The sequence below is a fragment of the Aedes albopictus genome, chromosome 3, assembly GCF_035046485.1.
Source record: "Aedes albopictus strain Foshan chromosome 3, AalbF5, whole genome shotgun sequence".
NCBI lineage: Eukaryota > Metazoa > Arthropoda > Insecta > Diptera > Culicidae > Aedes > Aedes albopictus.
The window spans coordinates 321,035,691-321,059,599 of NC_085138.1; the positions used below are offsets into that span (position 1 = coordinate 321,035,691).

Below are 23,909 nucleotides of genomic sequence, written 5' to 3' on the forward strand. Positions count from 1 at the left end.
TTTTGAGATATTTGAGTTTTTGTGACAAAAATGATATTTTTTAATGTTAAAAAAGATTTTTTTCACAGTGTATATTTTCTTAGGAATCACCATTTAGTTATCTAACTTTGCTGAACAATAAAATCAGTATCAAACTGCGATTTCTGACCGAAATAATTTACACAGAAAAAAATATTTACCAAATGTGAAAATTGTGAAATGTTTGAAATGTTATAACTTTTTTGTTTATTAGTTTACCATCACCAAATTTTTATGGTAGATTGCTAATACAATGGACCGTCTTCCCTAAAAAAATTACGTTGGTAAAAAGATAGGGTTTTGAGATATTTGAGTTTTTGTGACAAAAATGATATTTCTTAATGTTAAAAAAGATGTTTTTTCACAGTGTATATTTTCTAAGGAATCACCATTTAGTTATCTAACTTTGCTGAAAAATTCATAGCAATCGAACGAACCATTGTGGCTGTGCAGATTTTTGAAAATTTTTGAACCATTTTCACATACACCCTTTTGAGAAGTTAGTCGTGATTCAAAATAAAAATTTGATATCGAAAAATGGCGATTTAGATGGAACTGAAAAACTGTGCAAAGTTTCAGTTCAATAGAAAATCATGAATTAAAAAATTTCCTTAATTTTGATGCTGTTGCTTGGAATCGCTCAATATCAACAACACTTTGGGGCTACAACTGTCAAATGGTTTATTTACTCCCATCTGCTGGCGATGCACGCTAAAGCAAGTACACCAAAAAACTAAAGTATGGAACATAACGAAATTAAAAAAAAACTTTTACAATCGGTTTGTCTATGTCAATGGTGTTTGGAAACCGAACCCGACTCAATCTTTCCAGCGCCAGTGAACGGGTTCTGGCTTATCAGCAAGAGACGGGCCTTTCTTTTCCCTTTGACGCGGATTGAAACGGGCAATTCGTTCTACTTATGGCGTTATGTACCAATACTGCTCACGTGGTAACCATGAAGGTTGATAGATCCGCAAATGCAAACAGGACGGGGATTGTGAGCTGTTTGGAATTTATTTGGTTTATTATTCTTCTGTTATGACTTACTCGAGCACCGTTAATGGGTGCATGTGCGAAGAATAAAACGGAGTTAGGCCCAGCACAGTACACCGGGTCAAATATTTGACAAGGAATGAATTCAGGACTCCAATTTTCATCAGTGTCAAACAGATATTCACTCTTGAAATCAAGAGTAAACATCTGTTTGACACTGATGAAAATTCGATCGAGTCAAATCAGATGTTTGAGCATTGGTTTGTGTTTGGTCAAGTGTTTGATTCTGTGTACTAGTATCTTTAGTAGGGAAATACCTTAATACATAATGTATAACTCATATGGTTTATATCATTACTCACTAAATTACAAACAATAGTATTTTTCATCCATTATCAATTGCAAAAACACAAACCAGCTTTAAAAAATCTAATGTCGTCACATTTGGATCGATTAAAGGAAACAAACTTGTTTACGGTTTCCTACACGGTTTAATCAATTATTATACTTTTTAATATTTATGCTTGCAAATATGTTCTTTCACACATTCGTTATCAAAATGTGCATCACTCGTCGATTCTTTGCATTACAAAGCTCACAAATCAATTCACCCAGAAAACCCTCAGAAGACCCAAAAAATATGTGTCGCCTAACTTTAGCGTCAATTATTATCAAAATAACAACATCGAAGCAAGCGGCGGCGGTGGCGTAAGCACGTGCTTCACGCGGAGATAATGCTAATAATTCATGCATGTTTCTAGCATTTCTAGTTACCAAGGCGACGAAGGCCGAAGGGATAGGAACTGTTTTTTTTTTTGCATTCTGATTAGTTCACCCCGTGGGGCCTTGTTTTTCACAACTTCGTTCTATCACTAGGAGGCCTTATCAGCACTAGAATCAATTGAAACTATTTCATCATACTGTTTGACACGGGAAACTATCGTCACGGCAAATATGTTTTGGTTTCAGTTTTAACATATCTTCAGCGTATGTGGAATGTATAAACGGTAACTTACGTTTCAGTGTTGGATACTTCGCCTGGTGCAACTTTGAACGGAACTAAAATATAACACAATGAATTTTCCAAATCAAACTATGAGAAAATTCAAAAACGATGAAATAGCGTTCACTACAAAATTGAGATGTAATCCCTTCGCTCTAATAGCCATCGGATGATTGAAGCATGCTCATATTACAAGTCTGTACGTACATATATGTATCAGAACCATACCAATCAAATACCTGTCTAGGCAACCCAGGAAAAGGTACAAGTGTACTCTAATATTTGTAAATAAATAGCCTGCTACGATAAAACGTCAGAGCAAGATAAAACGCACACATGCACGGCAGTCCCCTAAATGCGCAGGGTAGACCCCTGGCAGTAACCGTAAAGTAGACGGTGTTTGAACTGAAAGATGAACTCAAACAGAAAACTGGAGTTCGATAAATTTTGGTAAATGTTAATAAAGTTCGTTCAGTTTCATTCTTCTATACGCAATCATTACTTATTTTCTTGTTTTGACTTCATGAATCCTTTAAGCAGAATACCCTCCTTGATTGACTGTAATCAGATTTGTGCTAATTAATTGAAAAGTTATTTATTTTGGTAATCTATTTATCTATTTATTAGGGTGCCTGTACCAGTTATCGTACTACCTAAGGAAAAGTACTTCTACAAAAATAAGAAGAAGACCGACGAATGTCATCGATACGTCAAACGATAGATTTGTTCTCATACTTAACAGGAAAAATATAAAATCTGAGCCAAACCCACTTTTACTATTTATTACGGCGTGTGCCAATGATAGGAACCCTGTACCAGTTATGGACATATTTGTTAATTTCGGTTCCACTTCGCACTATTTACATGCATTCCTTATGGGATTCGCCATAACTGGTACACTATGGCGAAATAGGGTGCAATGAAGCCGAAATTTTAAGGAAAAATATATTTTTCTATCATAATTTGAGCAAAATAGGAAGTTTGAATGAGTACTATCATCTTTTTTGAACGTGATCTTTCGTTCACATATTTTTTCTTGCTGATTTGCATCGTTAAATGTTGAAAATCAGCTATGGCGAAGTTGAGGTACTATAGCCATAACTGGTACACTGAGCCTAAATAGAATTTTTCATAACTATTGAGATTTTTAACTGTTGAGTTTTAGATTGTTGGCTTGCTAGTTTGCTTGTCTACTTGAATGTTTGTCTGTTTATCTGTTTGTCTGCTTGTATGTTTGTCTGTTTGTCCTGTTTGTCCTGTTTGTCCTGTTTGTCCTGTTTGTCCTGTTTGTCCTGTTTGTCCTGTTTGTCCTGTTTGTCCTGTTTGTCCTGTTTGTCCTGTTTGTCCTGTTTGTCCTGTTTGTCCTGTTTGTCCTGTTTGTCCTGTTTGTCCTGTTTGTCCTGTTTGTCCTGTTTGTCCTGTTTGTCCTGTTTGTCCTGTTTGTCCTGTTTGTCCTGTTTGTCCTGTTTGTCCTGTTTGTCCTGTTTGTCCTGTTTGTCCTGTGTGTCCTGTTTGTCCTGTTTGTCCTGTTTGTCCTGTTTGTCCTGTTTGTCCTGTTTGTCCTGTTTGTCCTGTTTGTCCTGTTTGTCCTGTTTGTCCTGTTTGTCCTGTTTGTCCTGTTTGTCCTGTTTGTCCTGTTTGTCCTGTTTGTCCTGTTTGTCCTGTTTGTCCTGTTTGTCCTGTTTGTCCTGTTTGTCCTGTTTGTCCTGTTTGTCCTGTTTGTCCTGTTTGTCCTGTTTGTCCTGTTTGTCCTGTTTGTCCTGTTTGTCCTGTTTGTCATGTTTGTCCTGTTTGTCCTGTTTGTCCTGGTATTCCTTGAAGAATAACAAAAAAAATATCTGTGAGAATGTCAGGAGTAGTCCCAAGAAAGAATATCCGGGGAATTTTAGCTAACAAAACATGAGGAATCCTAATCGGAATTTGTAAAGACATCACAGAAGGAATCCACGGATTTTTTTTTAATTAATCCTTAGAGCGGTGTGGAATAATCCCAGTAGGAATTCCTTAAGAAATTCTAGGTTCGCAAAACTTCTTGGAACAATCCCTAGAATGAATTTAGGCAAGAATTCTCTCCGGAATCCTAGGAGAAACTTCCGGAGAAACCATAGGAGTTTCTAGAGAAATTCAAGAATGAACTTCAGGAAAAATTTCATCCAAATGTTTTGGGTAAAACAGAAATATATAGAAATACCAAAAGAAATTCTTGGAGCGTTTTTATTAGGCACTCGTGGAGGAATCCTTACAAGTATAAAATATTTGATGGAAATTCTTAAAAAAAAAGCCGCTATCTTGAATTCTGAGCCGCCATTTTGGATTTAAGTCCGCCATCTTGGAAATTCTTGTCACCATTTTTGGACTCCAGTCCAGACTTCTTCCCCATACCAGATATACCCATATTGAATGATTTTAGAGCGTCCATCCGCCATCTTGATTTTGTTGCTTTTTTGAACTCCAAAAATCCTCCCTATACCAAATACGCCCATTGGGATGATTTATTAGCCTAAACCTCCATTAAACAACCGCCATCTTGGACATTCTGGTCGCCATTTTTGAACTCCGGTCATCTTCCCCATACAAAATATACCAATATTGCATAGTTTATGGGCCCAACACTTCATTAAACAGCCGCTATGTTGAATTTGGAGCCGCCATCTTGGATTTAAGACCGCCATCTGTTACATTTTGGTCATCATTTTTGGAGGTCACCATTTTTGGACTCCAGACATCTTCCCCATACCAAATATACTTCATATTGCATAGTTTTAGAGCCAAAAACTATCAAAAAGCTGCCATCCTGAATTCGGAGCCGCCATATTAGGCTGTCATCTTGAATTTTGGGCCGACATCGTGAAATTCGTAGGCTGCAGTGTTGATTTCCGCACAAAATTCGTCAGCCATATCGAAGCAAAATGTACGTTATATCGTATTCGCTATATCGAGGATTCGTTATATCAAAGATTACCTGTATCGCACTTTCATAAGTTTAACAAACATCCATTTTATGGCACCAGAAATCATATTGTTTATCTGGATTTTGATGTTTAAGCGTCAAACCACAGACAAACAGACGTAACTCTTAAAGGGAATTCATCAAAAACTTTTGCCCGGTGTCTTTTTCATAAGCACACTGCCACCTGTTGGTATAACCGCGCGAGCAGTCGGCTATGATGGAATTCGATTTAACGTTTATTAACACGCACACTACTTCACAAATCGCCTGTAATTTTCGTTTACATCATTCAGCAACGTGTACACTGGCAAACGTCAAAGCGCTCGAACACTAGCGTCTCTGGTGGAAGGATCGCGCAAATCAATTGAAATTTGAATTGATCGTTAAATGCATGTGCCAAGCTGTTTTGAAGAGTGTTACGTCTGTTTGTCTGTGGTCAAACTCTTAAGAAAAAGCCGCTATCTTGAATTTTTAACCGCCATTTTGAATGTAAGTTCACCAACTTGGATATTCTGGTCGTCATTTTTTGGACTCCAGACTTCTTCCCCATATCAGATATATCAATATTGCATGGGTTTAGAGCCTAACCCAAGTAACCACGGTGCTGAAGCCTTATTGCATGCAGATATACGGTGTATTTAGTGCAATCATTACTTTACATGCAAACTTAAATTTGATTTAAAGCGGAAGGGGAGAATTATAGAATCAAATTATGATTATACTGGTATAATCATGGAGCAGTCGCATAATTGCCCATTTCCACTTTAATTCAACTTTGAGTTTGCATGCAAAGTAATGATTGCTCTAAATACACCGTATATTTGCATGCAATAAGGCTTCAGCATCGTGGTTATTTGGGTTACACAACCACCACTTTGAATTTTGAGCCGCAATTTTGTATTTTACATCGCCATCTTGGATATTCCAACAGCCAATTTTGGACTCCGGACCGGACATCTTCTACATTTCAAATATATCCATATTCAATGATTTTAGAACCTAAACAACCATTAAACAGCCACCATTTTGAATTTGGAACCGCCATCTTTCATTTTAGATCGCAATATTGGATATTCTGGTCACCATTTTTGGAGTCCAGACATCTTCCCCATACCAAATATACCATTATTGCATGGTTCTAGAGCTTAAAACTCTATTAATCAGTCTCCATCTTGAATTTGGAGCCGCCTTCTTGAATTTCAGGCCGCCATCTTGGATCTTCTGGTCGCCATCTTTGGACTCCGGACATCTTCTCCATATCATGGTTTTACTGCATGGTTTTAGAGCCTAAAACTCTATTAAACAGCCGCCATCTTGAATTTGGAGCCGCCATCTTGAATTTGCTACCACCATCTTGAATTTTAGGCTGACATCGTGGAAGTTCTGGTCGCCACTGTTGAACGATGGACGTAATATTTGAATCTTCCCTAACTGAGCAGCAGTTAGACGCAGTTAAAGACGGCTAGCAACGGATAAATGCGGATTTTTCCGGTTAGCAAGGGAAGTGTCATTCTCCCTGAACATGCTATAACACTTCATAGAGGGATTCAAAAATTGTCAAATTTTGACTGTTTTTCAACCTATTATATGTGCATCATTGGTACAAATTTGGGCTCGATTGATTAATCTTTCGTGAAGCTAGAACCGTTCTCGTAAAACACTATTTTTTAGACAACTAATTTTTGAACTGTCATATCTCGGAGACCAGTTAACCGAATTGAATTAAATTTTGAACGTTTATCAACAATATATTGATGCTTGAAAATTCTATAAAACATAGATACTTTTCAAACGTTGAAAAAAGTTATGATGGATTGACACTTTTCAGATTAGTTAGTTAGTTAGTTAGTTAGTTAGTTAGTTAGTTAGTTAGTTAGTTAGTTAGTTAGTTAGTTAGTTAGTTAGTTAGTTAGTTAGTTAGTTAGTTAGTTAGTTAGTTAGTTAGTCAGTTAGTTAGTTAGTTAGTAGTTAGTTAGTTAGTTAGTTAGTTAGTTTAGTTAGTTAGTTAGTTAGTTAGTTAGTTAGTTAGTTAGTTAGTTAGTTTAGTTAGTTAGTTAGTTAGTTAGTTAGTTAGTTAGTTAGTTAGTTAGTTAGTTAGTTAGTTAGTTAGTTAGTTAGTTAGTTAGTTAGTTAGTTAGTTAGTTAGTTAGTTAGTTAGTTAGTTAGTTAGTTAGTTAGTTTGTTAGTTAGTTAGTTAGTTAGTTAGTTAGTTAGTTAGTTAGTTAGTTTGTAGTTAGTTGTTAGTTAGTTAGTTAGTTAGTTAGTTAGTTAGTTAGTTAGTTAGTTAGTTAGTTAGTTAGTTAGTTTAGTTAGTTAGTTTGTATTAGTTTGTTTGTTTGTTTGTTTGTTTGTTGTTTGTTTGTTTGTTTGTTTGTTTGTTGTTTGTTTGTTTGTTTGTTGTTTGTTTGTTTGTTTGTTTGTTTGTTTGTTTGTTTGTTGTTTGTTTGTTTGTTTGTTTGTTTGTTGTTTGTTTGTTTGTTTGTTTGTTTGTTTGTTTGTTTGTTTGTTTGTTGTGTTTGTTTGTTTGTTTGTTTGTTTGTTTGTTTGTTTGTTTGTTTGTTTGTTTGTTTTGTTTGTTTGTTTGTTTGTTTTGTTTGTTTGTTTGTTTGTTTGTTTGTTTGTTTGTTGTTTGTTTGTTTGTTTGTTTGTTTGGTTGTTTGTTTGTTTGTTTGTTGTTTGTTTGTTTGTTTGTTGTTGTTTGTTTGTTTGTTTGTTTGTTTGTTTGTTTGTTTGTTTGTTTGTTTGTTTGTTTGTTTGTTTGTTTGTTTGTTTGTTGTTTGTTTGTTTGTTTGTTTGTTCGTCAATGATGTGCGTGATGTAGTAGTTTTACAGATTTCACAAACAAAAAAAACGCAAATCTTAACGAAACGGATTCGATGTGGTCCAGGCCACAAATAATCAACTAATTCTCAAGTTCAAACGTATCATCAGTATTGACTGAATTTGTTACACCATGCCTATGACATCACATACCTCATCAAGCAAAAAAGTGCAACCCCATTTCTCGTTGCACATTTTGAAACAACACCTCTATTTTCACCCGTAAGGCAAAACCTTCAAAGACCTTGGAACTGGAAAAACAGAAGTCGCATCCTTCAGCAAAACCTATTACATTGGGTGTCTACAAAATTCCAACGACAACTTTACTTGCCTTCAAGCATCTGCACATACTCGGTGACATCGTCATCCGCAGAGGAAGAAAAAAAAACATTTCACACATTGTTGAACAAGAATAATGTCACCGAATGTACGCGCGACCTACCATGGTGCCTCTTCTCGAGTCTTAACTGCTGCCAATCATGTTCAGTTAGTCAGATAGTTAGACCACAGACAAACAGACGTAACACCTTGAACGATTTTCATGGAAATCCATCGCCCAGTTCACACTACCATCACCTGGTGGAAAAGTTGCACGAATCACTGTGTTGTGCAATATCGTCAACAGAAGGCGCTAATGTGAAACGTCAAACGCATAGAAAAACGATGCGCGCGCCTCTGGTTGTGAAAGCCACAACTATGAAAATTTAATATGATCGTTAAAAGCGTGGTCGATGGAAATTTCGCAAGTGTTACGTCTGTTTGTCTGTGGTTAGACTTTGAGCCAGTGATTTCCAATCCAATCAAAAATAAAATCGTTGTAGAATGAAATTACAACTGAGAATGCAATGTTCTGAAGAGTAAATGCAAATAACAGCCACAGAAACTCCGACTGGCGAGGAAAGGACCATTGTCCTCCGTTTGGGAACCCCTGCCATGATCGTTGGTTTTACATGAACTCTCCTCGGCGCGCCGTGGCGTGACGATTCTTGGCTGGTGCCTGGTGCCGCACAGTAGTGCCCGCAAACAAATTTGATTCACCCAGCCAGCAGCGTTTGGCCCGAAGATCATTCCGAAAATCACCTCTTCCCTTGTAATCACTTCCTAGTCCAATTTTCCACTTTGCACCCAAAAGCGCGAAGGTGTTCAGTTCAACCACCAACCACAACGGCTCGGCAATGTTCTTGGCATGGCTGAGCAGTATGGTAAGTTGGGAAGGTTGTCGGTTGTGATCCTAAATCCGCGCCCATGGAAGTTCGTCGATCGTGGAAAATAATTGTACGATCGTTGATTTTCCTAATGTCGGTATAAAATCGTGACTCGCCGGTGGAAATGTCGTCAGTGTACGATCGCGTCCCTTTTCGTGAACATCTACGAACTTTATCAGAACTTTGGATTGACAGTGCAGTGTTTGTGAGGGAAAACTTATTCTCTAAAATGAATCGTTTTAACAGTCCTTTCGTGATCGCGGCGGCGGTTGTCCTGATTAGTGTTCTGAACCGCGATCGTTTGGTAACCGGTCTTCCCAGCGCGAAACTAAGTTCTTCGTCATCGTCGTCGTCCGGCTCTTCGTCGGTGGACGGTTCGCAAGGACCGCTGAAGGATCTGAAAACCGATGGCAGCAGCTTTTGGAGTCCCCAGCCGGAGTACTACCATGAACGCGATCGTTACGGCAGCAGCCGACCAGGGTCCGACTTTGTGACCTCGTTCGGTGGTAGCAGCGGTGGTAGCTACGAGAACAAGTATGGCGGAGGAGGTTCATCGCTGACGTCGTCGCTTTTCGGCAACAAGGATCGATACAGTGAGAATTTTAATGTTATTCGTAGTGAATGTTAATTTATGTGCGATGTGATTATCATGGACGAGAAATGGTGATTGGACTGGAGGTTCATTGTGTGTTAAAAATCGTGATGCAATTTCTTAAGAAATCTTCTAAAGACTGGACTCGAAAAAAATAGACACTCAAAATAATGTATAAATTTTGATTGCGTTCACAAAAATAGCTGATTTTTAACCAGGAATAGCATGTTATGTGTAGTTATTGCCCTAAAAATTTCACCAAAATCGGTTCAGTATTGGCGCAAATATTGTCCGATACAATAAAATGTGATTTTGGAAATTTTGGGCTTCCATTTTAAAAATTGTTTAGGCTTTCAGACGTTTTGATGAGCTAACAACCAAGTTATGTTAGCTCATCAAAACGTCTGAAAATTTAACTGTAAGTTCTTCAAGTAAGTCATAATAAGTGGTGAAAATTTCCTCATAATCGGTTCAGTACTTTTTTTTTAACAATTCAAACAAAAAATTGGGGCACTTTTTAACATTTTAAAATCAGTGTGCATTATTTTAACTGTAGTATTGGCAACACTATCCCGATTTTTTTTTTGAAACTTTGACAGTGTAAAATCGTTGTGTTAATCTGTTCTCAGTGAAAATTTCAGCCATTTTGATTAAACATTTTAAAAGTTAGAGCAGGGGTGGACAGCTTTGCTCAGAGCAAGCTTTTGTTGATCGAGCAACTGTGAGTTGCTCCCTGTTGCTCCCATTTGCTCAAATATTTTCCGCTGATCCAAGTAGTCAGACGTATGCCAAACATTCGACTCGTCAAACTTCGTTGAATCGGGAGTCTTAGGCCTGAATCCTGAGCCAAAAATTCAAAGATGATGGGACTTATGAGTAAGAAACGTGAGCTCTGCTATGATACGACATTCTTCAAACTCATAATGACCTAGAGCTACGTATCAGTAGGTCGGCTCCAATGGAATGTTCTCCGTCTACGTATCTCAAAGTCAGTTTTTGCGGCACCCAGCTTTTCCCGGGCTCACAAAAATATGCACGAAACTATTGTGAAAACTTTTTAGTTTAGCTTGTGGTTTAGCGGTCAGTAGTCGTCGAACCGTTTCTTAAGCCCCGGAGTATGGGTTTGAATTCTACGCTCCAGTCGGTGAAAACTTTTAGTCAAACGAAAAATTCTTCACAAAATCCATTGTCCATTCCATGCCATGATCGTTTAGTCTGTGGCAACCTCTGGTTGAAGACGGTGTAGTATCTTTCTTTTTAACTCCTAGCCAGTTACAATTTGGGTTTGCATATTGTAGACCAGTGTTTCCCAAACTTTAAGGAGGTATCGCCCCCTTGGAGATTGAGAAAAACTTTTTCGCCCACCTAAATGAGATTTTTTTTATGAAAAAAGGCTGAAACTTTGTTGAGCTGAAGCCCTCAAAAACCCACTATTTGACACTACTGTGGCGGAACTGATATTTAATGTATCTAAATTAGTATCTCTCTTATTAAAAAAAAAACGCATTTTTGCATTATAACAATACATTTTGAAATCATGTTTGTGCTATACATATTCTCGAACAAAAACGAGCAAACAGAACGGACTGTCAACATTTACGAAAACTCGCTATCTTACACCACATATTTTACTAGTGTTTTTGAAAAGGGTTCTCCTACTGGTGGGACAATTTCAAAAATATTTTTTATACAGAAAGAACAAATCAGGAATATATCTGTGTATTTTCAAATGTAGTCAGCTTTTCAAAGTTAATGCATTTACTGCTATACCATTTATATAGCAGTCTTATTTGTGTTTTTTTTCTTGGAATTTTGACGAAAAGTTCTCATAAACATAAAAAAAATCTGTAAAATGTAGTCGATCTCAAAACAGACATTTTTCAATATTCCTAGAAACAACAAAATTTAAAATGTTTGGGATTTTTAATGATTCAGTTGACATTCTGGACTAGTAATTCAATACTTTTGTTTTTCTTCAATTATTCAAAAAATCGCCCCCTTTTTTAGTATTTTCGCCATTAAGCCCTGCATAAAAGGTAAAATACCTAAAATAATAACTGGTGTATATTCTGTGCATAACACGTGAATAACGACATCAGGTCATTGCGGTAAGTAGGCCTTGACCGCGGTAAGTAGGCCTTGACCAGGTTACAGGTCTTTTTTCTCGCGCTTGTCATTTTTTTTCATTTTCAGGTGAATTTTTTCTCCGTGATACTGGATTGAAGGCATAGTAGTAGCTGATGTAGGGCCCATATAGCCGAGGCGGTAAACGCACGGGTATTCAGCATGACCATGCTGAGGGTGACGGGTTCGATTCCCGGTCGGTCCAGGATCTTTTCGTAAAGGAAATTTCCTTGACTTCCTTGGGCATAGAGTATCTTCGTGCCTGCCACACGATATACGCATGCAAAATGGTCATTGGCAGAGGAAGCTCTCAGTTAAAAACTGTGGAAGTGCTCATTGAACACCAAGCTGAGAAGCAGGCTTTGTCCCAGTGAGGACGTTACGCCAAGAAGAGGAGAGGAGGAGCTGATTTGGATTTTCGTTTCGGTGGATCCTGAGGTGTTTCCCGAGGTGGACCTCCCCCCATTCAAGTTTATTCAAGTTTACCCGTTTGCGTTGGCAAGTTTTCTGGCGTTTCAAGTTCAAATTCACTGGTGTTGGTGTTGGCTGTGCCCCTTTGACGTTCAGTTTGTTAAGTTAAGTACTTTTCCAATTAATTATTTATTCATCGTAGCTTAATTTAGAATTAGTAGTTTGGTATGGATATTGATGTTTCAAAAGAAGGTGACCCTCCTCCAGGACCTTCTGATATGAATTCATTTAGAATTAAAGTGTACCCTCCCTCATTTGATGGACCGTTTGTGGTTTATTTCAGGAAAAAAGAAAAACCGATAAATGTTTTGCTTATTTCCTCCGAAATTTATAAAAAATACTCCTCAGTCAAGGAAATTAAAAAAAATTCCTTGGACAAATTGCGAGTTATTTTTAGTTAGACGATGCTAATTCTCTCCTTGAATCTAAACTATTTATTAGTTCTTATCGTGTATATGCTCCATGTGATTTTTGCGAAATCAATGGAGTTATATATGATGAAACATTAGATTGTGACGATGTTAGAAAATTTGGCATTGGTATTTTTAAAAATAATACTATTGCACCTGTTCAAGTTTTGGAATGCAATAGATTATCAAAATTAGTTGTGAATGACAAAGATACAAAATATGTTCATTCAAACTGTTTTAAAATAACGTTCGCTGGTTCAGTTCTCCCTGACTTTGTCATGGTTGACAATGTAACTTTTGATGTGCGGCTTTATTTCCCAAAGCTAATGCACTGCGAACGTTGCCTTCAATTTGGACATACTTTAAAATTTTGTTCTAACAAACCTAAATGTGGTAAATGTGGTGAACCTCATTTATCTACAAATTGTAGCAAAATTTCTGATATTTGTATTTATTGTAAACAGAAGCATATTTCTTTGAAGGAATGTTCTGTTTATATTAGTAATCAAAAACAACTTAATCAAAAATTGAAAAATAAAAACCAATTTTCTTATTCACAAATTCTAAAATCATCAGGAAATTTTTGTGATCCAAATATTTTTGACAATTTAGTTGTTGATGAGCAGGACGATTCCTTTAATTCAAATGAATTCATTTACAAACCTCCCACAAAAAGAAAAAAGATTGTAAATTCAAATAAAATACCTTCGGCAAATTTTTCATCTCAGCCTACACAGTCTTTTGACAAACATTTTCCTCGTTTGAATTCTTCTCCACGAATTATTCCTGGATTTCAAAAGGTTGATTCTCCTTCATCGAACAATAACAATAATACAAATGTTAATGAATCATCTAATGCGGAGAATAAATCATCAATTTTGTCAATTTTGGAAGAGTTAGTTGAACTCCTGGGTTTTAGTGAATTTTGGAAATCTTTAATAAAGAAAATTTTACCCTTTCTTGCTTCCCTTTTTGAAAAACTGAATTCATTTGGTCCTCTCATTGCCTCATTTTTTGCATCGTAATGGCTTCCAATAATGCTGGTAAATTGAAAATTTTGCAATGGAATTGCCGTAGTATAATTCCAAAAATAAATAGATTAAAAGCATTGATTGCGATTAATAGTTTAGATATATTTTGTTTGAATGAAACTTGGTTAGTAGATACTAAATTTTTCCGAATTCCATCCTTCAATATAATTAGAAAAGATAGGAACGATTCATTTGGTGGTGTTTTGGTCGGTATTCGAGAAGGAATTCAATTTAAATATTTAAAGTTTTCATTTCATACACAGATAGAATATTTGGTAGTTTCTGTTCAAGATAGAGGGCTCAATTTTCATATAGTTTGTTTATATATCCCTCCAAATGTATCATTTTCAATTTTCGACTTGAAGGCCATTTTAAATAAGGTCCCTTCTCCTTTTTTCGTTTTGGGAGATTTAAATGCCCATAATTTTGCTTGGGGTTGTGAAAAAAATGATGGTAGAGGTTCCTTGATATTAGATTTGATTGACGAGTTAAATCTTAACATTTTAAATGATGGGTCATTCACTAGAGTTGCTATTCCACCTTTAAATAATTCTAGTGTGGATTTATCTCTTTGCTCAAGTAGTTTGTCGTTTTGTTCATCTTGGAAAACAATTGATGATCCCAATGGTAGTGATCATCTACCTATATTAATTGTAGTTAATAACCCTGAGCGTAATAAATTGTCATCAAAAATAATAGTTCCTGATTTATCGAAAAATGTGGATTGGGTTAAATTTGCTGATTTTATATCCTTATCATTAATAAACCTCAATGGTTCAGTTTGTCCAATTGTTAATTATGAACAATTTAAAAATGTTCTCATACAATGTTTAACTAAATCCCAAAAATATATTCCAAATTGTAATGTTAAAAAGAAAAGTCGTCCAACGTTTTGGTGGGATAATGAATGTTATTTGGCATTGAAATCCAAATCTGATGCTTTCAAAACATTCCGTCGTACAGGTGCTAGAGAGGATTATTTTTCGTATTGTAAAGCTGAAGCATTATTTACCAGGATTACCAAATTTAAAAAACGTAATTATTGGAAGACTTTCATTGAAAGCCTTGATAGAGAGACTTCTTTATCTACATTATGGTCTGTTGCAAAAAATTTAAGAAATTATGATTCTTCTACGCCAAATTCTCTTGAGTATTCTGATAATTGGATTGATCAATTTGCATCAAAAATTTGTCCTGATTTTGTTCAACATTCAGTGAAATTCAAAAATTCACAGTCCATTAATTATTTTCCTGAATTATCTAGTGCTTTTTCGTTAGAAGAATTTGATTTGGCTTTATCTATTACGAATAATACTGCTCCTGGTATGGATGACATAAAATTTATTATACTTAAAAATTTACCAATTGAAGGAAAAATGTATTTACTTTCTATTTATAATTCCTTTCTTTGTCAAAATATTCTGCCATTAGAATGGCGATCTATAAAAGTAGTAAGTATATTGAAACCTGGAAAAGATCCTTCTATGGCTGAAAGTCGTAGACCAATTAGTTTATTATCATGTCTCCGGAAATTAATGGAAAGGATGATTTTGAATCGTTTGGAGTTATGGGCAGAAAAAAATAATATATTTTCATCGTCTCAATTTGGATTTAGAAAGGGTCGTGGCACTCGTGATTGTACTGCTCTTTTAGCATCACAAATTCAGTTAGCTTTTAATAGAAAACAAGATGTTATTTCCACCTTTTTTGATGTTTCCGGAGCTTATGATTCTGTGCTAATTGATTTGCTTTTTCATAAAATGAATCATTACAAAATTCCAGTTATTATTTCCAATTTTATTTACAATTTATTTTCATTCAAAATAATGAATTTCTTTCATAATGGATCTTCCAAAATGATTCGTTATAGTTATTTCGGTCTTCCTCAAGGTTCTTGCTTGAGTCCTTTCTTATATAATTTATTTACTTGCGATTTATATTCTGTAATTCCTAATGGCAGTTATTTTATTCAATTTGCTGATGATAAAGTAATATCGATCAGTGGTAAAAATAGAGAAATTATTCGACATTGCATGCAATGTTCATTAGATAATATTACTTTATGGGCTCATGGTTTTACTTTTTCAGTTCAGAAAACTAAATTTATTATATTCTCGCGTAAACATTCCACTATCAGTGTAAATTTGTATCTTTGCGGACATGAAATTGAACAAGTTTTTGTTTATAAATATCTTGGAATTTGGTACGATTCTAAATTAGTTTGGAGTTATCATATTAAATACATCCAAAAAATTTGTGCCAAGCGAATTAATTTTCTTCGCACTATCACTGGTACTTGGTGGGGTGCTCATCCTTCAGATATGATAACTCTTTACATAACTACAATACGTTCTATATTAGAATATGGATGTTTTACTTTTGGATCTGCATCTCAAACACACTTTTCGAAGCTTGAAAAAATTCAATTTCGTAGTCTTAGAATTTGTTTGAAATTAATGAATTCTACCCACACTCAATCAATAGAAGTTTTAGCCGGGGTTGTTCCACTAAAGATACGTTTTCAAGAACTCAATAATAAATTTTTAGCACAATGCTTTTCCAATAATCATTCAATTATTCATATATTAAAGGATTTATATGAAACTAACCCTTCATGCAGAATTTTAAATTCATTTATTTATTGTTCCACATTAAATATTAGTCCCATTAAAACAAACTATTTCAAAAACTGTGACATTCAAGTTCATTCATTTATTCCTTTAATTGATATTTCCCTTCAATTAGAATTAAAACAAATTCCAAAATATGAACACTCACGGTATGCTAAATTATTATTTGAACGTAAATTCATTGGAATTGATCCTAAACAATTATACTATACTGATGGTTCTTTTATTGCAAACAATGCCGGATTCGGAGTTTATAATTTTTGTATGGCTCATTTTTTTAAACTAGAATCTCCTTGTTCCATATTTGTTGCTGAATTAATTGCATTGTATTTCACATGTCAACTAATTCAGAAATTATCACCGGATTTGTTTATTATTTGTTCAGATAGCATGAGTTCCATAAATTCAATCAATTCCAACCAGTTCAATTGTAAAACACATTATATTATACTTTTGGTAAAAGAATTGTTATATAATTTACACTCCAGGGGTTTTATAATAAAATTTGTTTGGGTTCCGGCTCATTGTCAAATTTATGGAAATGAGCAAGCTGATTTGTTAGCTAAATTAGGTGCTATTCGTGGAAGAATTTACAATCGTAAAATTTTTAGTTCGGAATATTTCGCTAAAATAAAATCACATTCAAATGAAACTTGGCAGGCTGATTGGAATTCTAGTGAGAAAGGTCGTTATTGTCATTCAATATATCCAGTGGTAAAAAATGATGCATGGTTTAAACATTTGAATGTTGGGCGAAATTTTATTTGTACATTCTCAAGATTAATTTCAAATCATTACATTTGCAATAATCATTTATTCCGCATCAATATTGAAGAATCTAATTTATGTGATTGTGGTGAATCATATCAGGATATTGACCATATTGTTTTTAATTGTAAACGTTACCATTTACCTCGAAGAAAATTTATTGAAAGTATTCAAAATTCAAATTTTACTTTACCCCAATCCGTACGTGATATTCTTGGCAGTAAAAATTTATCAATAATGAAACTCCTCTTTTCATATTTACAGGATATTTCTTTTAATGTTTGATACTGCCTTTGTTTGTTTTTTTTTCAGTCTTCGAAATTCCGTTCCAGACAGAGTACATTGGCCTTTGATCATCCCTTAGCGAATCCCATTCAAGACTGCGGCTCGGTTATGGATTGTTTTCCGGAGGAGCCTTTAGATATAGTTTATATTGTAATGTTTTTTGAAAAGATGAAGAGGTTTTGTGCCTTTTTGAGAAAGATTTCAAAATTGCGGAAATCACTCAAAGGGGTTTTTCCCTCTTTCAAAATTTTTAGTTAAAAAATAAATAATAATAATAATAATAACGACATCAGGTATGGTAATACCTAAATAATAATCGGAAATTTTTCCATGCAAATAGTGATTTTTCCATAATTGAATAATACCTCAAGCAGTCCTCAACACCAAACCAATAACTCGTTGAGGTATTTTATCAATACCTATAAAATACCAAGATGAGTTATTTTCAACACCTGGGTAACCGACTAATACCTCATTTTGGTATGATACCTGATTTTGGTATGCTGCAGTTATGTGTCAGTTATGCGTTCCTGCTCGGGAATACCTCAATCAGGTTGTAGGTATTCGGTTTTCCTTACCTAAGTTAGGTATTCTTCAGCTATTTTCTCCTGCTCGGGAATCTTTTAAAGGATTTTCCTTGTGAATTCTTAAAGAACTTCCTGATTATTTTACTAGTGAAACTATGAGGATTTTTTTTAACGGCACGTCTTGCGGAATTCATGAAGAAAAAAAAAAATCTTCCATGTTCTTTTTTTGAAATTCCTCCAGCGATTCCGTCAGAGAATCTTCCAGGGAATATTTAAAGCCTGGATCCAAAGCCTTCCTTGGATTTCTTCCAAACTGCCCAATGGTTTTATTTTTCTTATTTTTTTTTTCATATTACATAGGGTAATTCACTAATTGTTGAACACCACCCAAATGTTGAACAGTTACTGAAAATTTTATTATAAATCTAACTTAAGTTATTTTCGTTCAACGTAAACGTATGATGTAGATGCGTATACATGCGTGTCACGATATTGCTCTAATTAAGTTACAAAATTATACATACTTTACGTCAAAAATATTGACTGCAAATTTTGTACCGCTGATGACACGAAAACTGCACAATTCTTAAGATTTATTTTAAGAAATTGCTCTTACGAAATAAGCTTTGCTGGCAAATCGACCACAAATATCAAAGTCACATCATAGTTACAAAAACTGTAAGGATGTCCTTAACAGTTTAATATTTGTTTAAAATCACATTTTCATTGTAATTTAATTTGTAAAAAATATTTTTCTTATCAGACTATCATTATGCATCTAGGATCCAATCGTTGAACACTGACATAACCTACGATGTTAGCATGACTGCCAGATTTTTTTTTTTTCACTTTGCCTAATTGTGCATGTCATGCGGTTTCAAGGGCGTTCCAGGGATGTTCCATGGGGTGTTGCAGAGGGCTTCAGGATGGTTCCAGGGGTTTTCAATGGGTTTCAAGGGCGTTCCAGAAGTGTTCCAGAGGGATTCAGAGTGTTAAGGTGGTCCCAGGAGTATTTCAGGGCGTTCCAGAGGAATTTAGGAGCGATCCACGAATTTGCGAGGGATTTCAGAGTCATTGCAGGGGTGTTCTAAGGGGTTGAGTGGGTCCCATGGATATCCAGGAGTGTTTCAGGGGCTTTCGAAGGCGTTCTTTTCTTCAATCGTTTTTGCTTCTAGTCAGATCTTTTCAGACATTTTTTACATCTAGTCATGTTTAAAACGATTTCAGCCCACTAGATCTCTTTTCATATGAGAAGCAATTCCCTGTCATTTGAATAAATTGCCACTCAAATGACTTACTGGCCACAAAACATGAAAAACCCGAAAAAATTCCGCCAGAGTGAAAAATTATCGGATGTCGGTCAAATTTTATCAAATGTTGGACCACTGTCGAATAACTGTAAGGTCTTTGTTGGGTTTGGTAGCCAAAATAAAAACAGGTCAATGATAGGTTGATGTCGGGTTATACGTCATCAATTACGAACAAAGCTTGAACCGTTCAACAATTAGCGAGAATCGTCCAACATTAGGATGAGCTAGCTTAAGGTGAATATATAACGAAGCCACAACTTGAATTTTCACAAGCACAAATCTTAAGAACCAAGTACCGCACTAAACTGGAAAGCTGATCGATTGGTCACCACCAGCGGGTGACCAATCGATCAACTTTTCAGCTCGATGCGATGTTTGGGTCCTCAGATTTGTGCTTTCGGAAATTCAAGGTATGGCTTTGTTCTATATTCACCTTAAGGAAAAACTTCAGCGGGTACCAATATGGCTGCCACAATGGCCAACTTGCATCCCTACTCACATTTTCAAAAGCACAAATCTTAAAAATTCGTAAACAAATGCGGTCGATTTTGAAAAGCTGCCTCTTTTGGCAAGTGAACAAAGCCAGGATTATCAAGTGCGACTTGGTTCGATGCTCTGTTCGTCAGATTTGTGCCTCTAAAGTTTGTATGCAAAATTTCAATGGGGCTTTCTGGATGTTTCACCTTAAGGAAGCGTTCAACATTTGGGTAACAGACTTTCCATACAAATGCTCCATTTTCTCTTAGAAAATGGGATTTAAGGGATTTTAAATTCAATGGGAAGTATACGGAATGAGTGGATCTAGACGTTCACTGGATATTTTTCAACTAAGGGGGCATCCATTAAGTACGTCACGGTCGTAGGGGGGAGGGGGGGGTTGCGAAAGTGTGACATGCAATGTATTAGGCATAGGAAAAACCCGTACGAAGGGGAGAGGGGGGGTCGAAAATCCCCAATTTTAGCGTGACGTACTAAATGGATGCCCCTTAAAGTGGAATCATGCACGGAAAAATAAACGAACACAAAAATGCCAGTACTAACCGTTCAACAATTGGCGAATTACCCTACACGTTTTCTCCATACATTTCCATGCGCACCGGCAACAACACGCAACAGTGTCAGAGTTTACGCCTGCATGTATACATAAAGGCATCTGTTTAAATTACTGTCTACTGGCAAGATGTATGTGATTACTTTGAGAAAGACTGCAATTATTTCTCCACCAAATTAATAAAATTTTAAATTTTGCCTTCAAACTTATCATTTTTTTTATGCAACTGCCTTAAAAAAGCTACCGGATATTTTGAAAAAAATCTTCTACTGAATTCTTGGGGCACTCCAAAACTCTATAAATTGCAGAGTCATAAATTCCTGCTGTATTTGTTTGTTTTTTTTCTGTTTAGAGTTTTTGAAAACATTTTGAAGAATTTTCTATAGAGTTGTTGGAAGAGTTAACCCTCTAATACCCAACCTTGCCTTTAGACGGGGTATAGTTTGAGCATTTTTGTAATTTTTGTTTCGTGGAAAATCAAAATTTTTATATTTTTGGCTGATATTAAGGACTGTTTTGCATATCTTAAAATGTTTTTTGGTATATTTTAAAGTGTATTTATATTTTTTTTAAATCATTGAAAAATTGATGTTTAGTCACCTTCTAGAAGTCATTGTTTATTTTGTATTAAATCGCTACAATTAACATATTTTAAATTTTTCCCAAATCATTCTATCCTAGTTCTATAGATTAAGGGAATCGAATACACTCTTAAATTATTTTCCTTAAACTTACACGGAAAATTAAATTTTCTATGAAAAAAAAATAAAATTAAAAATATTTCAACAATAATCATAAAATCTCAAAATGTTTTCATCTCAAAAAATCCGTACCCCAAATAGGCTTCCAGGAAAACTATAAAAATGTGAGGATGTTCAAAAATAAAAATTAGAAAAATCAAAAACTGAAATTCTCGAAATCGAGAATTAAAAAGAATCATCTTCCAAAACATCTTTAAATCGACTTTAGAAGACGAAAAATGATATTTAGATCAAAATCAAAAATTTGGGTATTAGAGGGTTAAAGGATTTTTATTAGAAATTTAGAAGTATTTTTGGAATTCTTGAGTTTGATTTTACTTAGGCAGCTTACGACTTACTTAAATCGGCGAATCGAAACTGTTGAAACATTTTTTTAGAGGATCATTAATTTAACCCTTTGGAAGCGTCAATATGACCCCGGCGATGAAACCAAGCAGAAGAAACATGTTCGCGACCAGCGAGACTGTGGCAGCGAGGGCAAAATAATCCGGCTTAAGGCAGATTATTTTGAAGAGTTTCAGTGTCTAAAGTTTTTGAATTGAGAGATTTGCTTTCTGAAATAAGGCTGAATGTACGAACAGCACCTGATAAAATCCATAGATTCCTTCAAAAAAGTTCAGAGGAAATTTGTGGAGAAATTGGCTAAAAATTTGTCCGGGTTTTCCGCTGAAGATTTTCAAGAAATTTAATACGAAACTCTATTGGAAATTAAGTCAGGATTTTTTTCAGGACCCTACCATGGGTTCCCTCCAAAATTTCTTCAGCATCTTCTGTTAGAATTTCTTTTTTGATTTCAGAGTTTTGTGAACCTCCCCTTGCAGTCGCGTTAGAACAAGGTTTTGTTAAGTGTTCATTCTTTATGATCGACTAGCAACTTCTCCAGAGATCGTAGCAGGAGTTCACTAAAAATTCTTTTTGGATTTCGCAAAACGACACCACCGATTGCACTACAAATTTTACTAGAAATTTCTTAAAAATTTCAGCTGTAAATTCTTCTTGCAGTTTCTTTATGCACTCTGGCATGAATTTCTACTAAATCTGGGATCAAATGCTGTAAATACATTCGTGAAAAGTTTTTCTGTTATATATATATATATATTTTATCATTGTTTTCACACCAGAATTTCAAATCTGCTATAAATAAATTCTATGGATTAATCATGCAAAAATATCTGTGGCATTCCTAGAAAGAATTTCCTAAAGAATCCCTGAGGAATTTCTGAAGGATTTTTTGAAGAAACCCGTTTGCTAGTTTCCCGGATTACTTAATTCTTAATAAGGCGCAACATATAAGTCATTTTCATGAAGACGCTTTTCTAAACCTTGAGTAACCACCTCTGATTTTACCATGACAGTTCTACTACTATTTCTATGCCGAGCGGTGTCGCTGGGCCAGAAATAAGAAGGAGATTATAAAGAATTGTTAGGCAGAGTTAATTTAAAGAGGTTATAATAATATTCTTAAAACTATTTATATTGCATCATATTCATCTGATGTGATTTGCCTCGAGTTCTACTTCGGAAAGTAGAGGGTTCAATCACAGACAAACAGACGTAACACTCTGATAATTCCCATCGTACACCGATTTATCGGTCTTTTTCAAAATATGGTAGTTGGCCAACTGCCCACCCGTGGCGCTCGCATCGTTTTGTTCGAGTGTGACGTTTGCTCACTACCGCCACCTAGTTGATGGTCGGCCAAACTTAGTGCTTTTAGTATTGGGCGAATATGTTTCCGTGACTATGATTTGAATCGAAAAATGTTCGAAGTGTTACGTCTGTTTGTCTGTGGTTCAATGATGAATTATATTTTTTTTTCTTAATTCCACTACAGGCCCCTTCAGCACCGGTACGGGTGGATCATACTACACCTCCGGTGGAGTTTTCGATAGGAAACCATACGGTCCATCTCATCCGGTAGATTACCCAGCTTACGGACATGAATATGACGCCCACTACGACTACAACCAGCATCAAGGACAGGGCCATGGCTACAGCCTGAGTAACCATTTCGCTGGAAAGGTTAGAAGCTTCATCCTTAATAGCAAACTCAAATTCTAACTCTCGTCCTATCCCCAGGACTACAAATCCATCCTACTCCCACTGGCCGGTGCCGCCCTGCTCGGAATCGCTGCCGCCCTTGTGGCCAACCCCGTCCTGCTGCACCTCGGAGCATTCGCCGCCGGGAAACGAAAGCGCCGCGACGTTAGCAGCTTAAGCGCACACAATCTGGTCTACCGAGGGCATCTCAAGAAGGTCCATCCTCTGGTGGCACCGAAAGTGTAGAAGAGCTAACGAAGGGAGGCGCAAATCTACCGAACCGGAACCAACCCACTGCTATGTACTGTGTAAATGAATCTCTCTTGCATTAAGCGAACCGCAATTGCATCAACTGCCAACAACATAAAAAGGAATTATTCGGTTGGGCAGGTGATCATCGTCAAAGAAAATCACGTTGCGTTTAATGCTTCGTGGTTGTGACAACTGTTGTTGATACCATACCTCGTCTAGTGATATCATGATGGAGCATTCTTCATACTCCGATATGCGTAATTTACACCACTTTATTGTGCTATTTTAGCTTTAATTGGTCCCCTTCTTAGATAAGTTATGCTTAGTATGTAGTTAGATAAGTGCAAGACGAATAAATTTGTAACAAAACAAGTCGTTCGATTACTTGTTACGTGTTTTTGTTTTATTTTCGTAATATTAACTCGGTGATACAGCCGAGAGGTAGAGTACGTGCCTTTAAATCAGCGGACCAGAGTTCGAATCCAGTTTATGACGGGCTTGGTGGTCTTCTGGCTACCGCTTCTGATTCGTATGCAGAAGGTCATGGGTTCAATCCCTGGCCCGTCCCTTTCATTCTACTTTGCATCTTTCTATCCACTTCCTCTCGCTCTCTTTTCTCTACATATACAACTCATGTATATTCATATGTTCATAGCCATCGCTAGAAC

The 23,909-nt window shown here is 35.8% G+C and overlaps 2 protein-coding genes across 2 annotated transcripts in view; one reads left to right on the forward strand and one right to left on the reverse strand.

Moving 5' to 3' along the window:
* LOC109401292 (bifunctional methylenetetrahydrofolate dehydrogenase/cyclohydrolase, mitochondrial) overlaps positions 1-2,181 on the reverse strand; it is a 29,086-nt gene extending 26,905 nt beyond the window's left edge. The window contains exon 1 of the mRNA XM_062842765.1: positions 2,028-2,181. The gene's annotated coding sequence lies outside the window, so the exon portion shown is untranslated. The remainder of the gene's footprint in view (positions 1-2,027) is intronic.
* A 6,606-nt stretch (positions 2,182-8,787) lies between these two features.
* Positions 8,788-23,594, forward strand: LOC109401187 (peroxisomal membrane protein PEX13-like). Its single transcript, XM_029864994.2, has 3 exons — positions 8,788-9,582; positions 22,784-22,971; positions 23,029-23,594. The coding sequence occupies exons 1-3, from the start codon at positions 9,114-9,116 to the stop codon at positions 23,233-23,235; spliced, it is 864 nt and encodes a 287-aa protein (XP_029720854.2). The 5' UTR covers positions 8,788-9,113; the 3' UTR covers positions 23,236-23,594.
* Positions 23,595-23,909: the final 315 nt, after the last annotated feature.